This window comes from Gorilla gorilla, chromosome 1 (assembly GCF_029281585.2).
Source record: "Gorilla gorilla gorilla isolate KB3781 chromosome 1, NHGRI_mGorGor1-v2.1_pri, whole genome shotgun sequence".
Lineage (NCBI taxonomy): Eukaryota > Metazoa > Chordata > Mammalia > Primates > Hominidae > Gorilla > Gorilla gorilla.
Genome location: NC_073224.2, coordinates 118,788,926 through 118,809,255, shown reverse-complemented (window position 1 = coordinate 118,809,255; position 20,330 = coordinate 118,788,926). Strand labels below are relative to the sequence as shown.

General features: G+C 36.3%; 1 protein-coding gene across 2 annotated transcripts in view; it reads left to right on the top strand.

Annotated features, from left to right (window-relative positions):
- TRIM33 (tripartite motif containing 33) overlaps positions 1–13,695 on the top strand; it is a 120,122-nt gene extending 106,427 nt beyond the window's left edge. Inside the window, exons 15-20 of one of the 2 annotated variants that reach the window (XM_031013470.3) lie at positions 888–1,237; positions 3,626–3,749; positions 5,050–5,124; positions 6,872–7,024; positions 8,488–8,538; positions 8,618–13,695. In XM_031013470.3, coding sequence (XP_030869330.1) covers positions 888–1,237; positions 3,626–3,749; positions 5,050–5,124; positions 6,872–7,024; positions 8,488–8,538; positions 8,618–8,830 — 966 coding nt within the window. In that variant the 3' untranslated portion in view covers positions 8,831–13,695. The remainder of the gene's footprint in view (positions 1–887; positions 1,238–3,625; positions 3,750–5,049; positions 5,125–6,871; positions 7,025–8,487; positions 8,539–8,617) is intronic. The other variant, XM_031013474.3, reaches the window with a different exon arrangement.
- The last annotated feature ends 6,635 nt before the right edge of the window (positions 13,696–20,330 follow it).

Sequence of the window (20,330 nt, the reverse complement as noted above, 5' to 3'; positions counted from 1 at the left end):
TATTTCAGTAGTCACATTGAATCTCAGGCCACAAAAGATCTTTGGGATTCTCCTGGACCTGTGAGCTCAGCATTAAGATTGCTGACATGAAAGAAATTTATTGATCAGAGTTTTGTGATAGGAAGATTGTCTTTTGGCTTATGTATTACTAATCATTCTGGAGTTCCTTGAGTGGAACATTTATAAAATTTCTAATACAGAATGAAGGAAGGCCAAGCCCCTCTTGGTTTAAATATTTTGATTTTTGTTTTCTCTTTCTGACCGGGCTTCTTTTTCCTTTTTTATATGGTTGGCACCTAGGAATTCATCTCAAGGTATTGGTATATTTAACACAGTATATATAGATTCAGAGAGCAAGAGATTCAGCCTTGGTTTTGGAGTATTGTTACGTCTTCATCCAGAACTTGGTTTAGAAAGTACCCCCATAAAAAAAAAATGGGTGCCAAGGTTGGTGAACAATTTCTTTTATGTTGTTGCAGCCTTCCTACAATATAGTAGAATGATAGGTGAGCAGAAGAATATTATAGAATGCTTCTAAAATGCTATGCAAAAGATTCTGGGTGTGAAAAGGGGTGTGCCATAATTAGCTCTCTCAAGGAAAAGTATAACCCTATGCTCACTTCCCAATCAATAGCTTAACAGTTTAATTAATTTACTTATTATTTGAGTGAGACATTATCAGAGGAGCAGACCCCTTAAAATCATATGTTAGCGTGCCTGAATAATTTTGGGGTAATTGTCATTTCTTTATGGCACTATTGTGATCTATAAAATAAATTTGTTACATCAGTATATCTATATGCATATTCACATAACTTTTAAATACACATATGGCATACAATAAAGATTAAATGATTCTTCAAGAATTTGTCATCGTTTTGTTTTAGTTGAGCAGTCCTGAGAGTAGCTTGACACCACCTCTCTCAACCAACCTGCATCTAGAAAGTGAGTTGGATGCATTGGCAAGCCTGGAAAACCATGTGAAAACTGAACCTGCAGATATGAATGAAAGCTGCAAACAGTCAGGGCTCAGCAGCCTTGTTAATGGAAAGTCCCCAATTCGAAGCCTCATGCACAGGTCGGCAAGGATTGGAGGAGATGGCAACAATAAAGATGATGACCCAAATGAAGACTGGTGTGCTGTCTGCCAAAACGGAGGAGATCTCTTGTGCTGCGAAAAATGTCCAAAGGTCTTTCATCTAACTTGTCATGTTCCAACACTACTTAGCTTTCCAAGGTACCAGTGAAATAATTGATTTTTGGTGTTGATTTTCATAAGCTAAAAATAAATAACAGAAGATTGTTCAGGGCAGATGGCCTTCTAACCAGTGCATAGTATTTCTATAAAACAGGGAGCCTGTTATTCTTTTGGTATTAGCTTCCAGAGAAACTAACAATAAAATATCTAAGATCTAAGTAGTACATTAATGTTAAAGAGTAGATTTCATCTCCTGGCTTTTAGTTTATATTCAGTATAAGGAAAATAGATAAAACTCTAAATTAATAGGGGGCTAAGGTTACAAAACCTGCAGTCTGGTTCTAATTCTGTAGTAAGCTTGAGCAATTCACTAATTATCAGGGATCAGTTTTTGCATCTACAAGTGGTAGGTTTTGGTTTAGCAGAGCTGTAGTTCTTCCCTTCCATTTATTATTTTATGTTCACGCAACCTCTTGTCTCTTGATTTCAGAGACCATAAAATAGTAGAGTCATACTTGTTTTTTTCAGTCTGCTCCTTCCTCTCTTGTCCCCCAATTTCTTTTTGGTGAAAGTAAATCAGTATTCTTGGGGTAAACCCACCTTTTTTCTTGCTATAAATTGAAAAAAAAAAAAAAAAAAGATATATCTTCTCAAATTCCTGAGAAGCAGTAACTTTAATTGAATAATAGTGCCCTCTTTGAAAGCGTTAACCTTTTGGATTAGAAAACTAGTAGATATTTAAACAGTGCCAGAATATTTTTCTGAAGAATTGTAATTTCTTACCTAAGTCTTTGGAGATAGAGTTATTTGCTAGAGATGTAATAAGGGCCTTCTTTTTCTTTACTCTTATTTAGAAAAGAAAAGCATTGGCACTTTGATCTTGAAATTAAGAATTTTCTTTTCTTTGGGTAGTAATATTTACTGGAATGTCAGAATTTTGCCACTGAATGCCTTCTTTCAATAGCAAATGCTTTGAAAGGATTGTAAAATGTTGGCGTAAATTAGCCAGGCGTGGTAGCTCACACCTGTAATCCCAGCACTTTGGGAGGCTGAGGCAGGCGGAGCACTTGAGGTCAGGAGTTTGAGACCAGCCTGGCCAACATGGCAAAACCCCATCTCTACTAAAAATACAAAAAAAAAAAAACACTTAGCCAGGCATGGTGGCACACACCTTGTAGTCCCAGTTACTCGGAGAGCTGAGCCAGGAGAATTGCTTAAACCTGGGAAGCAGAGGTTGCCATGAGCCGAGATTGCACCACTGCACTCTAGCCTGGGTGACAGAGCAGGACTCCGTCTCTAAAAAAGAAAAACAAATAGATTGGTTAGTACAATCCCTAGATTTAGGATCTATATATATATCTCTCTATATATCTCCATGTATCTATTTATATAGAGAGAGGGAGTGAATCATTTTAGAATTCATAGTTTGATAAGAAATCCTGATAAAAACAAAGTATATACTTGGCAGGATTAAAAGATAGGAGGTAGCCGGGCATAGTGGCTCACACCTGTAATCCCAGCACTTTGGGAGGCCAAGGTAGGCAGATCACCTGAGGTCAGGAGTTGCCTGGTCAACATGGTGAAACCCCATACAAATATTACAAAAATTAGCTGGGCATGGTAGCAGGCCCCTGTGATCCCAGCTACTTAGGAGGCTGAGGCATGAGAATTGCTTGAACCCGGGAGGCAGAGGTTGGAGTGAGCCAGGATCGTGCCACTGTGTACTCCAGCCTGGAGGACCCAGTGAAACTGTGTCTCAAAAAAAATACAAAAATCTGCCGATCATGATGGTGCACGCCTGTAATCCCAGCTCCTAGGGAGGCTGAGGTACAAGAATCGCTTGAACCCGAGAGGCGGAGGTTGCAGTGAACCAAGATTATGCCACTGTCCTCCAGCCTGGGCGAGGGGGAGATTCTGTCTCCAAAAAAAAGGAGGTATATATACATGTGCTTGTGCCTGCAGGTATGTGTTTGTGTGTTCTAGGTTTTGACCACGAAAAAAGAACTGATTTACTTGTGGCATTTTAATACATGCCAAAACAGTACAAGATACCTGAGAAACTCTGTAACCTGTGCTCTTCTTGTTCATAAATACTGAGTCCACATAATGGTGATACTGGGATCTGAGAGAATTGGTCTTAGGCCTTATGCTGCAAGTACTGCTCATCACTACTAAGAGACCCCCTTTTAATGCGGAGGTGCCATTTTTATAATGCATTCCAGAAAGTAATCAATTGATGCGTGACTAGGAAAATTTAGAGGAGTTTTTAATCACATGACTTCAGCTGACGAGATTTCACAACTATAAAACCTCCCTTTTTTCAAAAAATTATTAAGAATATAAACCAGGCCCCAGTCCAGGGAAGTAGCTTCTCTAGAGCAGGCTTTCTTATAATTACGTGGACTAATTGCCTATTTCCCTGTCTAGTGGGGACTGGATATGCACATTTTGTAGAGATATTGGAAAGCCAGAAGTTGAATATGATTGTGATAATTTGCAACATAGTAAGAAGGGGAAAACTGCGCAGGGGTTAAGCCCCGTGGACCAAAGGGTAAGTGTCAAATAAGTTGATTTGTCACTGGGATTCAGTAGTTGTCTGCCTATATATACACCTTTTTTTTTTTTCCTGTGTAGCATACACAAAACCTGATAACATTTAATTTTTAATCCTGTCATCTGATGGTATATTGATGATTTCTGAAGTCTTTTTTTCCTCTAACCCTGAACTACAGACCTTTCTATCCAGATTCCTCAAACTTAACATGTCCCAACTAAAATCTTAATTTCTAATCCTCTCCCTCCAAGCACAAAACCAAGCAAATAACGACATAAAAAACTGTATTCCTCCCCCAGTATTCCCCTTAATTGAATGATACCACCATTCATTTCTGTTGCTCAGGTTAGAAACCTATTAGAAATGAAATAATAATAACTATAATACCATTTTCTTACCTTACATCGTAATTTCTCATCTGGACTATTGTAATGATCTCTTAACTGCTCTCCCCGCTTCTGCTCTTGACCTTTATAGTTTGTTTTCTGTATTAAACAGTGTTCTTTTTAAAAAAGTAAACAAGTCTATCATTTCCTTGCTTAAAATCCTCTAATAGCTTCTCATCATATTAAAAATGGAAACTCTCTCCTTACTTTACTCAGATTTTTACCAATCTGGCCTGTAGTCTGATTCCCAAAGACAGAATCTTTTGCATTGTTGTGCGGTCATTAAGAGTTAAGTTTGGCTCTACTCTGGTGTATATACTGGTAAAAACCCTCATCCACTATCTGTGAAGACAAGATATGTGTTTAGGGTATACAAACTTGTATTAAAAGAAGTTTAGATAAATAGAAGACTGTGAATGTAAAATGCATTTCAGTTTACTCATGATTGGGTAAAAAAATATTTTTGGAGTTAGACTGAGAAGGCCATTTTCATTTTGAACCTGACTGGAATCATTTGAAGAAAGGGGATAATAACTTTCAACATTTGTCTTGCCTGTCTAAGGAATTACCATGAGGAGCAACAGTGATAATTTATTTACTTATTTATTTATTACCAAGTAATTTATAAATTTTTGCACAAAGTGTTAGATGTTGCTTTTATGACTCCCTTCCATAAATTACCTTAGTTATCTTCCATTCTTATTTAAAGTAGAACAAAAGATAGTCTGAAAACAAAATGAGAAGCAAGAGAATTTTCTTTGGGTGTTTATGTTTAGTTGAGTATCTAGTAAACAGGGGGCTTGTGTTCAGTTTGTTGTAATCAAACTTTATTGTGATATAGTTCTCATTCTTGAGAATGTTTTATTAGGAGAAAAGTATTTCATGTGCTTTCCTTTCCTTGTTTGGGCCAGAAATGTGAACGTCTTCTGCTTTACCTCTATTGCCATGAATTAAGTATTGAATTCCAGGAGCCTGTTCCTGCTTCGGTGAGTTGCCTACCTTAGTAGCTCGGTGGGGAAGTCTCATAATACTTAAAGAGTATGGGCTCTGGCGGCCGGGCACGGTGGCTCACGCCTGTAATCCCAGCACTTTGGGAGGCCGAGGCAGGCGGATCACGAGGTCAGGAAATAGAGACCACGGTGAAACCCCGTGTCTACTAAAAATACAAAAAATTAGCCGGGCACGGTGGCGGGCACCTGTAGTCCCAGCTACTCCGGAGGCTGAGGCAGGAGAATGGCGTGAACCCGGGAGGCGGAGCTTGCAGTGAGCCGAGATCGCGCCACTGCACTCCAGCCTGGGCGACAGAGCGAGACTCCGTCTCAAAAAAAAAAAAGAGTATGGCCTTAGACTAAGTTGTATTACACCTCAGCCTTCTGGAATAAGCTCTTCAACTTCTCTAAGACTCAAGTTTTCTGACACGATTTTTTACCTCATTGGGTTGTTCTGAGGATTATATAAGATAACCTATGTGAAATATTTAGCATAGTCTATAGTCATTGAGTTTTGTAAGGAATAAAGGCTCTAAAATGCTGCTATAAAAGGAAGATTAGAGGTGTTTGGTGCCTAATAAGTGGGGTAAGAATATTCTACACACATTTTATTGCTAGCCATCAGTTGTTGAATAGTACATTATTACATACCAGGCCTGTTAGAGAATATTAAATGGTAGTTGACTTGTTTACTGGGTAGCCTCAGAAATGAATTTTAAATCACAAAAGGTATAGACAGAAGGAAGATGTTCTGTACAAGCAGTAATCATCTGTTTCTGGAAAATTTGTCTCATCTTTAAGTGCAGGGATTTTAAAGTAGAAAATGACTTTCAAATGTTTTCTTTTTATGGACTATTAAAGTAGCTTCTTGGCCGGGCATGGTGGCTCATGCCTGTAATCCCATCATTTTGGGAGGCCTGGCAGGCAGATCACTTGAGTTCAGGAGTTCAAGACCAGCCTGACCAACATGGTGAAACCCCCTCTCTACTGAAAATATAAAAATTAGCCGGGCGTGGTAGTGCACGCCTGTAATCCCAACTGCTAGGGAGGCTGAGGCAGGATAATTGCCAGGGGATGGAGGTGGCAATGAGCCACAGTTGCGCCACTGCACTCCAGCCTGGGCGACAGAGCAAAACTCCATCTCAAAAATCAATTAGTCAATCAATCAATAAAATAGCTTCTCTAACTTTACTTTTATCCCAAGGGTAGAAATTTTTCGCCAGAGTTGGGGTCAGAATTCCCTAGTGTGAACACTAAATGGTTAATAAAGTTAGTAAATTTTTCTTATGTTCTTAGTCTTACTTCCTTTGTTACTAAGACTTCGTGATGTAAATGATATTCCCTGTTATGTTTTCCAAAAGACATCATATTCTAATTGTAACATTAATATATTTTGTAAATTTTTTTCTTTAAAAAAAAAAACTCCTAAGGAGTCATAAAATTCTGGTAAGTCAAATGTTGCCTCAAGGCTACTGGTTGGTTACCCTTGCTAATTGCTTTCTTTCCAAATCTTATTATTAAAAGTAGGACTTTGGGGACTTGGACTAGCCATGAAGATTGGCACATATGCCGCATAAGATTTGGTTTTCATGAAGATGTAAAGTACATACGTCTATACTCAAAATTTGCAAGCAGCTGGCTCTATAATAATTTTTTTCCCTAAAATTAATATGCTATGCATTTTCAAATTAAACAGTTTGGCATTTTTGGAGAATTCTTATTTGCCATTATGTGTTTATTTTAGATACCAAACTACTATAAAATTATAAAGAAACCAATGGATTTATCCACCGTGAAAAAGAAGCTTCAGAAAAAACATTCCCAACACTACCAAATCCCAGATGACTTTGTGGCCGATGTCCGTTTGATTTTCAAGAACTGTGAAAGGTTTAATGAAGTATGTTAACTTCCAACCTATAGAGTCTTGATTTGTTAGTTTTTGTTTGTTTCCTTGTTTTATTTTTTCTGCTGACTTTAATTTTATTAAAATTTTTTTTTCTGCTAAAGTCCTGTCAAAAGTAACATCTGATTGTATTAACAGCTCCAGTGAAGAAAATTTATTGTGTATAATTTGGAGTATATACTTAAATATAATAAATTAAGAATATTATCAAATATCCTTTTCTAAATGAGTTGAGGATTGGCATAAGTATGGAAAGTACTGTCAGTAGTTACGTATATTTTGTGGAATATGATTATAAACAGCTTACGTTTTGGGTACTATTAGGAAAGTTATCTGTACCCATGTCCTTGCATTTTATTATTGACAACATAAATGTAGAACCTTAAAATAACAAACTAATCTCTGGTGACCCATCTTGAATAGTAGCCCAGAGTATATAATACTAAGTTTTCTTATTTCAGCAGTGTGACTTTGATTAATTTTGGTTATGTTTTTTGGTTTGGGGGGTTTTTTGTTATTTTTGTTTTTTTGTTTTTTTTTTTTTTTTTTGAGGGTAAGTTTGAGTTAGCCATGCCTTGAGAAGAAATGTGTTATATACCTGTTTCAGGGAAATTGTTTTTATTAGGGATAAAATCGATTCTATTATTGTTATGGAAGAGTTTCATTGTAGGAGAAGAAAATGGAATTTAATGAGAATCCACAAAATCTTTTAAAAGATTAATACTAAAGTCTCTTTATTGCTGATGTAATTTGGGTGCCATATGATTATTACTAAAATAAATCACATTGGATCCTGTAACGTATTCCTATAGCTGCCTCTGGAAGCATCCAGATGGCATTTTAAAATCAAAAACAAAACAAAATCCTCATAAGGTGAAAATTCTAAGTCACCTTTATAGCAGTATGGCACAGAGTATATTAGTAAAATCTCACTAGTTTTAAGTTATATTTAGTCCCAAATTCTGTCTTATTTTTCAGTGCAGTTAAATTATTTTCAAATAAATATGCTTTCATGAACTATAGTTGATAAGAAGACCCATGTTTCCTGCCTCAGTAATAAATAGTTTATGATTAACATACTGCTATACAGATAGAATTTTTATTAAGTGGTTTGTTGAAAGTTTGTCAGTTTTTTAAAGCAACGTTTCTTATATAATATGCTTCACAAATATTTTTCTCTTGGATAGATTGATGTGTTCAGACCAATTCCTATTCAGATTGACCTTGATAATTCAAAATAAGACAATTACTGAGGTTTCACAGTAGCTTTAGTAACAGGGCTTTGTAAAGAAAATGGTTCCATGTTCTGTAGAATTTTAGAAAAGCACTTTATCTGATTATAGCAATTTGTTCTCCCTAGTATGGCTGACTTTTCGTCGCCAATCCTATGCAGTCTCATAACTTTAGAAAGGATTATAATTTCCCTTTTTTTTTTTTGACTCTGGTATCCTTTTTAGATGATGAAAGTTGTTCAAGTTTATGCAGACACACAAGAGATTAATTTGAAGGTAAGCTTTTCAGACCATGCAAACTTGGTGAAGGAATATGCATTACCAATAGGTGAATATTCCTATCTTTTGCTTGCAGGCTGATTCAGAAGTAGCTCAGGCAGGGAAAGCAGTTGCATTGTACTTTGAAGATAAACTCACAGAGATCTACTCAGACAGGACCTTCGCACCTTTGCCAGAGTTTGAGCAGGAAGAGGATGATGGTGAGGTAACTGAGGACTCTGATGAAGACTTTATACAGCCCCGCAGAAAACGCCTAAAGTCAGATGAGAGACCAGTACATATAAAGTAAAATGACATGGATTTAAATCAATTGTTTAAAAAAAAAAAACGAAAAAAAAAAAAAAACCACAAAAATCCCAGAAAACTTTTAAGTGTTGCTGGAATATCCTGCCTACAGTGGGCACCTCCTTGAAGAAGCTGATAGCTTTTACACAGTATTAGATTGAAATAATGGACAGAAACACATTCTTGTCAAGAAAGGGGGAGAGAAGTCTGTTTGCAAGTTTCAAAGCAAAAAGCAAAAGTGAAATGATTTGAGGATTTCTGTTCTAATGGGGATGATTCTCTGATTGTTAGAAATGGCAAATGTTGATGATTGTGTGCTATTGATTGGTGCAGGATACTTGGTATACGAGTAAATACTTGAGACTCGTGTCACTTGATAAATTTTCTTTTTGGACTAGGTCGCACAGTTATTAAAACAACTTTTAACCCTCCCCCTTCACATACATACATATCAGGTTGTTTTCTAGTTAAAAACCCAAGTAGCTCAGATTCTACTTTAATGTCAGTGCAGATTTGCATTGAATCATGCCATTGTATTTTTTCTCATTTTTATGCTGTTGGGTCTTAGTTTTTAAATTGATATAAAGAACTCAGCAGTGGTTTTATTTTCTACTCATACTTAGGGTTTAGGAAACACTACCACTAGTTATCATTTAATCAACTTCAATGGTCTACTGAAACAAAAATGGTAACTTTTCATTAGTGGATTATTTAGAGTTATAGTAGTCGTTTCCAGAAAACACTTCCTCACAATTGTACTTCCCAATCAAATCATGTGATCATACAGTTATTCCCATGAAAGGCAGAATGTTTGTTTCAAAATTAATCTAGTTTTCTGTACATTTAAATTTGAGAAGGTGACAACTGGCTCTTTTCCAGTCTTCCTTCATGTCAGTTTTCTGATAGACCACTATTGGCAAACAGTATCTGTCAACTACCAAATGTGTAAAATTTTCTGTATTTCACTTTGTCTTATTTGTAAATAGTGAACTAAAACTTTTGGCAGATCAGCAACATTTGCTGAGCCTGTTTTTTAAGCTAATGTGTATTCTTACTAATGTTCCTATCAAGAATGGATTTGTAATATATGCTGTCTATTTCTAATGTTCACATTCATATTTTGAGGTTCTATCTTATTTTAATAGAGAACAGACTTCTCAAAAAATCTTCAGAAGCAGCTTATTATTGAAATATCGAAATATTGAAATAAACCCGGTGGGGTTAGATTACTCATCTGTCCACCAAGTGGGACATTTGCATGGACTGGGGGCTTAAAGGACTTAGAAGAGACCTGTAAGTAAATCCTGAAAATGAGCCAATCCCCACTTGAATGGTTACTGGAGTAAACCCACCTTTACCACCCCAATTACAGCACCCGAGGCCGATAAACCAACTTGGCTCTGGTTCATTTTTCTTTTCTTCATTTGTGATGCTCAGATTCAAAATGTGTGTTCTACACTGTTACAGGCTTCTCTTTTGTTTGATTAAAGATTTTAGTCCTACTTTTGTATGGACACATTAGAATATTCAGAGACCAAAATAGAAGAATTTGCTGTTAGATATTTTTCAGAAGTCAGCAGATTTGTGGCAAATCATTTATTTGCCTTTTTAAAAATTCAGTTTAAGCAGTTCAGAGAGTAGACTACTCAGAAAATTATTTCACGTAATTGTCTAAGAGGTCAATATTTTTTAATGCATATTGAATCAAATAAAGTGCTCTAAAGAAATTATTATACAAATTCCTTTGGGTTGTTTTTCTTTTCTTAACAAGGGGTGGGGGTAAACAGGAATATGATTCAGGCTTTCTGGTTGTGTATTTAAAGAGTATTGATTTTATTATTGCTATTGATTTACTTTATTCCTGGCTTCCTTTTCACTTTTCTTTCAATTTTTTAAAAATAATTTAAGCCGTTGAAAATATACCAAACTGTTGAAACATTTTACTCAAATTTTAAATTCCTAAAAATGTTTTTTAATAAGAGGGAGAAAATTATTTAAAAATACTTATGCCTATGCCAATTTCCTTCTTTTTTCACAAAATCCATGATTTCAGTTTGTAAGTAGACATATATCTAAGGGCACATTTTTAGAAAGTGAGGAATAGCAGCAGTATAACTTCATTTTGTCAGGCCTTTGAGTTCTAATATTTTGTATTGCTCTTCAAATGGATCCTTTTAAAAAAAATTGTAGATAATGAGTCATAAATAGATTCTGCCAACTGAGGGGAGAAGCATTTTAAGTAAATATTTTTCAGTATTTGGGGCCTTAAAAAATAATTGTGTTTCCTTAAAATTACATGTTAGATAGAGTTTTTAGGTTTTTTTGGTTTTAATTTAAGATTGGTTAAAGCAATTTAAAAGCCACTTTTTTGTCAACATTTAATAGCCTCCACTTCTGTTAAGATAATTTATACTGCTGAGGAATTACTATTAATAGCTATCAACATACCACCATTAAATTAAGGTATTCACTTTAGATTTTTTATTAAAGCTTTTTTCTTGCACACTGATCGTTGTGTTTCTAAGCTGATTTTTTCAGCTCTAATATACCTATGGTTAAAAAGTATAAAAACTTAAATTGATATTTAGATATATGTTTTCCTATTAGTTTATGTTTTAAAAAGACAAAATTGTATCTGTCAGTCCCTGAAGGCAGTTTGTTTTTATACTCTCTCACATTTGTATTTGTTGTTTAAATGGCAGTATTTTAGAAGATTTGGAGAAAAGTCCACATAATAATGTTTTCTTAAAAGCTTTTAAAGTTTTTGCTGTACTTCAATTTACTTCTTCCATCAGAAAACTAAGAACAAAGTGTTGCTCAGTCTGTTCCGCTGACCTAAATTTGTGTTTTCAGCACTGGGCTGGGCCAATTCACTGAGTGAAGGAATTGCTTTATAAGGCAAAGCATGTGAAAGTTCTAAAGTATGGTTAGATTGTAGGTCGTGCTCTATATGGAAACATCAAACCATTACTACAGAGAAATAAGGCATTGGATCCACTATTGAAATTATTATTTTTGGATCAACAAGTTGGTACTTTCTGACTTCTGTATCTTAACATAAGGGAATTTTAGGTAATGCTAAGTCAGTTGTCTCATTTTTTGTGATAAGTTTTGGAATTTTTAGTTAATTGAAATAAATAATGCTTTTAAATAGAAGTAAAAGGTTTATAAGTGTGCAAATTGTAGATTTATCAATTACCTCAGCAGGTATCCTGCCATGTAATTATTAGTGATTAGTGTTAATAAGATAATAGATTCAGGTCTTCCAACTATGCCCTTGGATTGTGGCCTACTGTATGTTATTAAATGGTCTCTTACTATCCAAAATGGGAGTAGATGCTGTGGCCCCGTCTCCCTTGGCTTTTACGTCCCATACCCAACCCCATTCATGTACAACATGTGAAATATAAAAATCTCATTTCTTGTCAAAATCAGCACTGCTTATTTGCATACTCAGCATCGGATCAGTGAGTGGTTTTTATAAAAAATCCACGCACCCAACTCCCTTAGTTAAAACAGATTCTTAATTCATACCATGAATTCTTAATTTCTGTACCATCTATGTTAATGATCTGCTGAAGGTGACTCAAGATTTTCAAGGTGTAATACAGTTTGATCATGTACCGGACCTGGATATTTAATTTTTTTTTCCTCACAGTTAATCTCCTCCTTGATAAAGCAATAACACTGCTTTGAGTCTGTTGCCTAATAGCATGTCAGAATCCTCTCCTGGATGGTGATTTTATAGGAAAGTTTGTATGCATATCACCCAGTCTATCTTTTAAAAATTAAGAAATTTAAATGTATGCTGGAAGTAATGACAATATATTGTGGCATTTTATTTTAAAAATTGGGGAAAGTTGCATATTTTTTTAAAAGTAAGTGTTTGAGTAAAAAAATTGAAGGTACTTTTTTAAGGAAAAAAATTTATATGCCACAGTTTACATAGACATTTCAGATTCAACACGTACTCTTGAATATAATGGTTTCTTTTACTTGGTCAAAATGCATGTATAGCATTTCTTTCATCTTAGTTCCTTGTGTTTGCCTATGTGGTCCTTTATATATTTTTTATTGTATCGGAGAAACAAAACTATCTTCAAAAATAAGTTAATTTGGATATATTTGTCATATCAAACTACAAAGTGTACAAAGTTAATTTTAGCCCTTTTCTAGAAAGTGATCTTTAAAATTAAAAATGCTCCTCTTTTAAATTCACCAAATTTATGTGTGGGAAGGCACCAAAATGATTTTGTAACTGCCACTGCAATATTCCCTTTCAAGTGTGGCCTAAATTTCAATCTTAAGGATGGAATGCATGTCTGCTCCTTGTTCTGAAAAATGTAGGCATCTACTACATTTTAAAACACAGTGAAACATATACATAAGCCTATAAAAAAAGATTTGTGCAATTTGAAAGCCTGTTAATTTTTTATGTAAACATACCTACACACGAAAGGGTTAAATTCACAGCCTTACTAGTTCCTTGCTTCCAGTATTTCAATTGGTCTCCTCCCCTCATTATTATTATTACTACTAGTACTATTATTTTTGCACATAGTTAACTGCCCTTCAATATGATTCTTAAAAAGTGCTGTTTCTGTGGTATCGTATTCTCTAAATAATCATATTTAATTTTTTAAAACAAGGTTGCAGTTTCTAATTGTTTCGTTCCTGTGTTTTTGCTGGTGTGTAATAAAAGCAAGTTTTTTCTTTTCATGGTTATTTAATACATTAGCTGCCTGTAAATAATTCTTGTTATAATGCTCTGGAATGTGTTGTAGAAGTTGTATTAGATTAGTTTTAAACCCTTGTTTGAAAGCCACATTGTTTTGGTTATTTCTATTAAATTAGAAAATTGAAAAAGTTTTCAAATGAATTTCTTTTTTTCTTCTTCTGTGAGTTGAAACTTAATCATAGTTTTAAATCATTTTAAAAATTTACACTGTGTGCCAGGCACCAAAGATACAGTAGTGAACAAGAAGATATAGTCGTTGCCTTCACAGACTTTAGACTCTGTGTTGGAGTAATCAATGTTATGATAGGGATTAACAGAATATAATTGTAATGCGTAGGAAAGGATCTAACCCAAACTTTGTTGCCAGGAAAGCAATTTCTTTCACTCATAAAAGGACAGTGGACAAGGAAAAGAGAGAGTGAAAAGAGAATACAACATGTAGAATGAGTGAGAGAGAACATGTATGTATTCCAGGAACTGAAAAGTTAATTAACTGAAAGTTAATATGAAACAGTGTAAGTTGGAGTGGTAAAATACTACACTCAAAAATTGAGCAGAGTCCTCTTCAAGCAGAGAGTCTTGTAAGTTATATTAAAGGGTTTGGGAATTACGCTGAGGCCAACAAGGAGTCCTTGAAGAATTTTAAGCAAGGTGGGGACTGGAGGGGTGAAATAATCAGATTTGCCTTTTTGAAAGATCATTGTTGCAGTGAAGAGTGAGTTCTGCAGAATATTAGAGGTAGAGACCCAATTGTATGCTCTAAGTAATTCAGGTGAGCCCTTAATTAGCTATCTGGCAGTAGAATGGGAGAATAGCAGTCAAACTTGAGAGACTTAGTAAAATGGACCAGTAATTGAAGCCATGGAGTTGCTAGCACCTATTAAAATTAGGAAGAGGAGGAGAAGGGAATAGGTTATGAGTGAAGCAGGGGAGTGAGTTCAGTTTGGGATGTATTGAGTGTGACCTACTAATGGAAAATTAAGGTGCAGGTTTCTATGGTTCTGGTGCTCATGAGAAACCCTTGGGCTGGAGATAGAGCCTGTGAGATCCATCAGTTAGGTATCATATTTGTTTTTATTCATCACTGAATATGTCTAGTGCATGGCAGCCATAAACATCTAAGTTTAGCTTCTAGTATAAGTGGTAACTAAAGCAGTATAAGAATATGATACTGTCTAGGAAATTTATAGAATGGGAAGAGCAGAATAGTTACAACAGCAGAGGAAACAATATTTAAGAACTAGGAAAAGAAAACACAAAGGATTCCTGTGGATTAGTCTGGAAAGCCAGGAGAGTGATGATAGAAGATGAAAAAGAGATTTCAAGTTGGGGTGTTGGGGGTGTTGCTGATGTCAAGTGTTGAAGTAAAGATGAAGTGGCCATTGAATTTAACAATATAGAAGTTATAAATGACCTTGATAAAAGCTGTTCCAGTTTGAGCAGCAACAAGTGTACAGTGGGTTAGGTGAATGGGGCATAGAAGGAATGAGTGAGTATAGACTATTTTTTCAAGAAATGGTTTTTAAAAAAATTATACAGAGCTTAAGGCCTTGAATAACCAAGTAAAACATCAGAATGGGAATTCATAATTGTTACCCTTCTAGAAGGATTTTATATAGTGGAAAAAAATACAAGTTCTGCCATTGTCCAGATTTGGGGTTGAACCCTTGTGTTACCAATATGACTTCTCTCAGTTTTACTTGGCTTATTTGTGAAATGAGGATAGTCATATCCAGCTCATGAAATTAATATGGAGATGAATTGAGATCATTTATAGCACAAGGTTGACACACAATAAATTCTCAACAGATATTGTTTCTTTTTTCATATCTTCTGTGCCATGAAAGGGTAGGTTCAAAATGTAATTTCTACCTAAGAAAAGGCTTTCAGACTGGAACTCAAGTCTTTCAGGTCTATCCTCAGCCCTAAATATTAATGTAATCCTATATTAATTGATCCTTAGACTGCAAAACTCAACAACCACCCATATTAGGCTCCGGACTTTTAGGGAACAATAAATGTAAACATGAATTAGTAGGATAGAACATCTTATGGAAGATTTTGTCTCAAGCATCCCCTTTTCTTATTACCTTACCTCAGTTGGTGGTAAATGTATCAGCAGTCTTTCATTTGTGAACATGTTACCGTTAGTGATCTGGAAAGGCAATACTACATAGGGGCATGCATTTCTGGCAGTATGACAGACTGCATGCCCTGAAGAACCCTCCTGATGGTACAAAATACCTGAAATGCTGGGTGAGATTTCTTTAAAAAGCGAAAATCTTTAAACTCATCATAGAGCTAACAAGGAAGATACTCTAAAGCTCCACTTCACCACCTGTGTAGTGTTTTTGCCAAGAACATTTGACCTGAATCTAATCACGTGAAATAATTAAACAAAATCGGAATGTAGGACATTTACAGGACCGCTGGTTTGGATTCTTAAAAAGTACAAAACAGGTGGGGAGGCTGTTCTATATAAAACAGTGCAATATAATCAATATGCAGTGAAATACAGTATAATCAAATGTACTACATGAACTTTGATTTCATTTTGAATTAAACCCAGCCATTAAACATATTTTAGGAACATTTCAGAAAATTTGTATATGAATTCTTATATGGAATAGTTTTCTTAGGTGTGACAGTGGTTTTGTGCCTGAATAGAAGAATGTCCCTTTTCTTCAGAGATGTATGCTGGAATAATGAGAGCTGAAGTGTCATTCTTTTTGCTGTTTTCCAGTAGGCAAAACTGTTGTGGGTGTATAAAGCATATGTGAGATAGTGCAAATGCAGCAGAATAACAGCCGGTGAATCTTAATGTAAGGTAGATAACTGTATTTTGATGTTGTTTCAACATCTTGGTAGATGAGAAATTTAAAAATAAAAGGCTTAATGTGGAATTGAACAAAAAAGCATGAATCCAGAGAAATAACAGTATTAAAGGGGACATTTTCCCTGACAGTTATCCCAGTCTTTTTGTTTGTGACGACTTTGGAATGGGCTAAGCTCTAGAAGAGAAACAAAGCCTAGTGGCCAACATTAATATGAATTCAGAGTGAGACAGTCTTCCAAAACCTGGAACCTCAAAAGATGATAACACTCAGTGAAAGAATGCACCAGAATATGCTACCTCAGAGTGGAAAGTAAGAAAACCAGATTGAGAGAAGGAAAAAAACACCTGATAATTTGTATCCACAAGCTGACAAATCAATTTAGAGCCAAACTCATACTACCAATGTGGTTAGAAAAATTAAGCTAAGAACTTTAGGAGGCCAACATGAGAGGATTGCTTGAGCCTAGGAGTTGGGTACTAGCCTGGGCAACATAGACCATGTCTGTACAAAAAAATTTTAAAAATTAAGCCAGGCATGCCATTTTTAACAAAAATATTAGGTGCATACCTGTAGCCCCAGCTACTTGAGATGCTGAGGTGGGAGGATTGCTTGAGCCTGGGAAGTCAATGCTGCAGTGAGCAATGATCACACCATTGCACTCCAGCCTGGGCAACAGAGCAAGACCCTGTCTCAAAAAAAAAAATGCTAAGAAGTTAAAGTGGTCAGGTTTGAAGTATTCTGGGCACTTAACAAAAACAAATGTTAGTACACTCTTGAAACATTTTAAACAATCTCAAAAACCTTCCATAGGTAGTATTCTGATAATTTTGGACTCATACTCAAATTCACAAAGTTTTGAAAAGTCATTGTGAATACATTAAGAGAAATAACAGAATCTGACCTACAAAGACTGCAGATTTTGGAATTACTGGATTAGAGTATTCAAAGACACACAAAATTTTTTTTAACATCTCTAACATTCGGATGACAGTGCAGCATTAAACTGGCACAAAACGATGTGTTTTTCAGTACTTGATGGCTTAGATTTATTGAAATACAGTATGTGTAAGGAATGAAAGAATATCCAAAGATTGAGAAGGAACAAGACAAAAAATGGTGGGGGTGGAGGATAAGCAAGAGCATATGACAAGAAAAATAAGATTTGGAAACAGTGAAACATCTAGACATGAAAAGCAAAGCAGATAAAAGAAAATGAACCAGAAGACCAAGATGAAGAAATTATGTAGAATGTATGAAAACTCAACACCAGGGACATTTTGAAAGGTCAATGAACATCTAATAGACTACCAGAAAAAGATGATAGAATGGTTTGGGATGATATTTGAGGGTATTTTAGCTGAGAAATTTTCCAATTTGATGAAAGTCATCCTTGCATTTGAGGAATCAAGAAAATAAATCAATCTGTAGACCCATTGAGCTAATTTGTAGATGACAGACAACGTGGGAAACCAGAGTGGTGAAACTCTTGATAAGCAAACCACTAAAAATAGTCTCTAAAAGAGCAAGAGAAAGAAAGCATTATCTACAAAGTAACAGCAGTTAGTGTGACGGCTACTTGATAACAATGAAAAACAGGAGAGTGGTATATTTTATGTGCTGAGAAGTAATCTAGAATTCTGTAGCAAACAAAACTATCAGGAAAATGGGCCAAAGACATTTTGGATAAAAAGAGTTTACTACCAACATGTCCTCATTAAATGAACTTAGGAAAGTTTATTCCAGGAATCAGAATTAAGATCAGAAAGAACATTTAAGACGTAAGAAGAGATGGTGAGCAAAGAAAGTGGTAAATGAGGCCAGGCACGGTGGCTCACACCTGTAATTCCAGCACTTTGGGAGGCCAAGGCGGGCAGATCAACTGAGGTCAGGAGTTCGAGGCCAGCCTGGCCAAGATGGCGAAACCTCATCTCTACTAAAAGTACAAAATTTAGCCAGGCGTAGTGGTGCTTGCTTGTAATCCTGGCTACTTGGGAGGCTAAAGCAGGAGAATCGCTTGAACCCAGGAGGCAGAAGTTGCAGTGAGCCGAAATTGCGCCACTGCACTCCAGAGCCTGGGCAACAAGAGCAAAACTCTGTCTCAAAAAAAAAAAAAAAAAATATATATATATATATATGGTAAATGAGGGTAAATTAATAATGAGGCTGGGTGTGGCAACTCATGCCTGTAATCCCATCACTTTGGTAGTGTCGAGGTGGGAGGATCGCTTGAGGCTAGGAGTTCAAGACCAGTCTGGGCAACATAGTGAGATCCCATCTCTAAAAAACAAAAATGTAAAAATGACGATACTGATTTTTATGAGTTAAAAGAAAACTGGGCCGGGCACAGTGGCTCATGCCTGTAATCCCAGCACTTTGAGAGGCTGAGGCGGGCGGATCACTTGAGGTCAGGAGTTCAACACCAGCCTAGTCAACATGGTGAATCCCCGTGTCTACTAAAAATACAAAAATTAACCGGGTGTAGTGGTGGGTGCCTGTAGTCCCAGCTACTCGGGAGATTGAGGCAGGAGAATTGCTTGAAAACTCAGGAGGCAGAGGTTGCAGTGAGCTGAGATGGCGCCACTGCACTCCAGCCTGGGCAACAGAGCCAGACTGTGTCAAAAAAAAAAAAAAAGAAAACTGAATGACTGGCGTGATAGTGTGAAGAGCTGTGCTTACCCCCTCCTCAGGGAAACTGGTGATAATTATTTTCACCAGTTATTTATGTAAAACAAAATATATGTAAAATAAAATATAAATAACCATGTAAAATAAAGCTATTTATTTATGTAAAGCCTCTGTAAATAATCCTGTGAGCAAACAGCAGATGAGAAAAACAGCTATTCAAGGAAATGTGAAAATTGTGTAGGAAATGGGAGTTTGTGATATTTAAACCTAGATTGCTTCCTTGCTTCCTCTATGCTTATTAATGTGGAGACTCCAGACTGCTGCAGCCAAGAACACAGGGCTCCCTTTTCCTCACCTCCCAGTTGGAGAACCCTCTTCCTGGGAAAAGCAGGATGTTAACAATTCTCGGTCTGCCCCCAGCTGCTTTTGCTGAGGTTAAAACCCAGGGGAGTGCAATTGAACAGTATGGGTTCACATCTTCCACTCAGCTCCCACTTTGCCACCAGAGGCTTTACGTTGGGTGTGGCATGTTTAGAATACTGGGACACAGATGATCTTTCCCCTGGCTCATGAGGTGATAGTTCTGTGCCAGAAGAGTTAAGCTGAGAAAGCTTCAGGCTGCTGCCCAACCCCCTCCACTAAGCACTCAGTTTCTAGGGTGGAGATAGAGGTGGTGGTGTGTCACACGGAAGCTTGCCATTGTTACAGTTCCAATGCCCTGGTTTAGAGATTTTGCCTGGGAACTGAACCAGATGAAATAACTAACCCCTAATGTCTTCCAAAACAAAGGGACTTCATTTGTAACAGCACAGATAATTTCAGATCTCAGGGCATAGCACTAGAGGTTGTGGTAAAAAGCAACTGAAGAGATTCAACATCTGTATAAACTGTAGACCAGCTAGTTTGCAGGAGAACCAGGGAATAAGACAGCTCACAGGAGCTCTCCTGGGATTAGAACAAATGTGAAACAGACCTTTGAAACCTTTTCTTCAAAGGAGTCACAATATGATAGAATTAGCTTGTAGAGCAATTTATGACTCAGAACATTGTTGAAAACAGTAGAGCTGGCAGTTATTGGAGATCAACAGCTAGACATGGTCGTGAATAGAGTAAGCTGGGCCTAGAAAAAACTGTCATCCCAAGGAGACTGGGCATACCCAGTCATGACAACCTGAGGAGCAACAACAGAGGCTTAATACTGGTGGATGGGAGGGGCTACACTAAAATAGCCAGTCACTAAGCAGTGACAAACCCCAGGGATATGAGAAGGGAACGACTGGTATCCAGAGTTGCTACAACATATT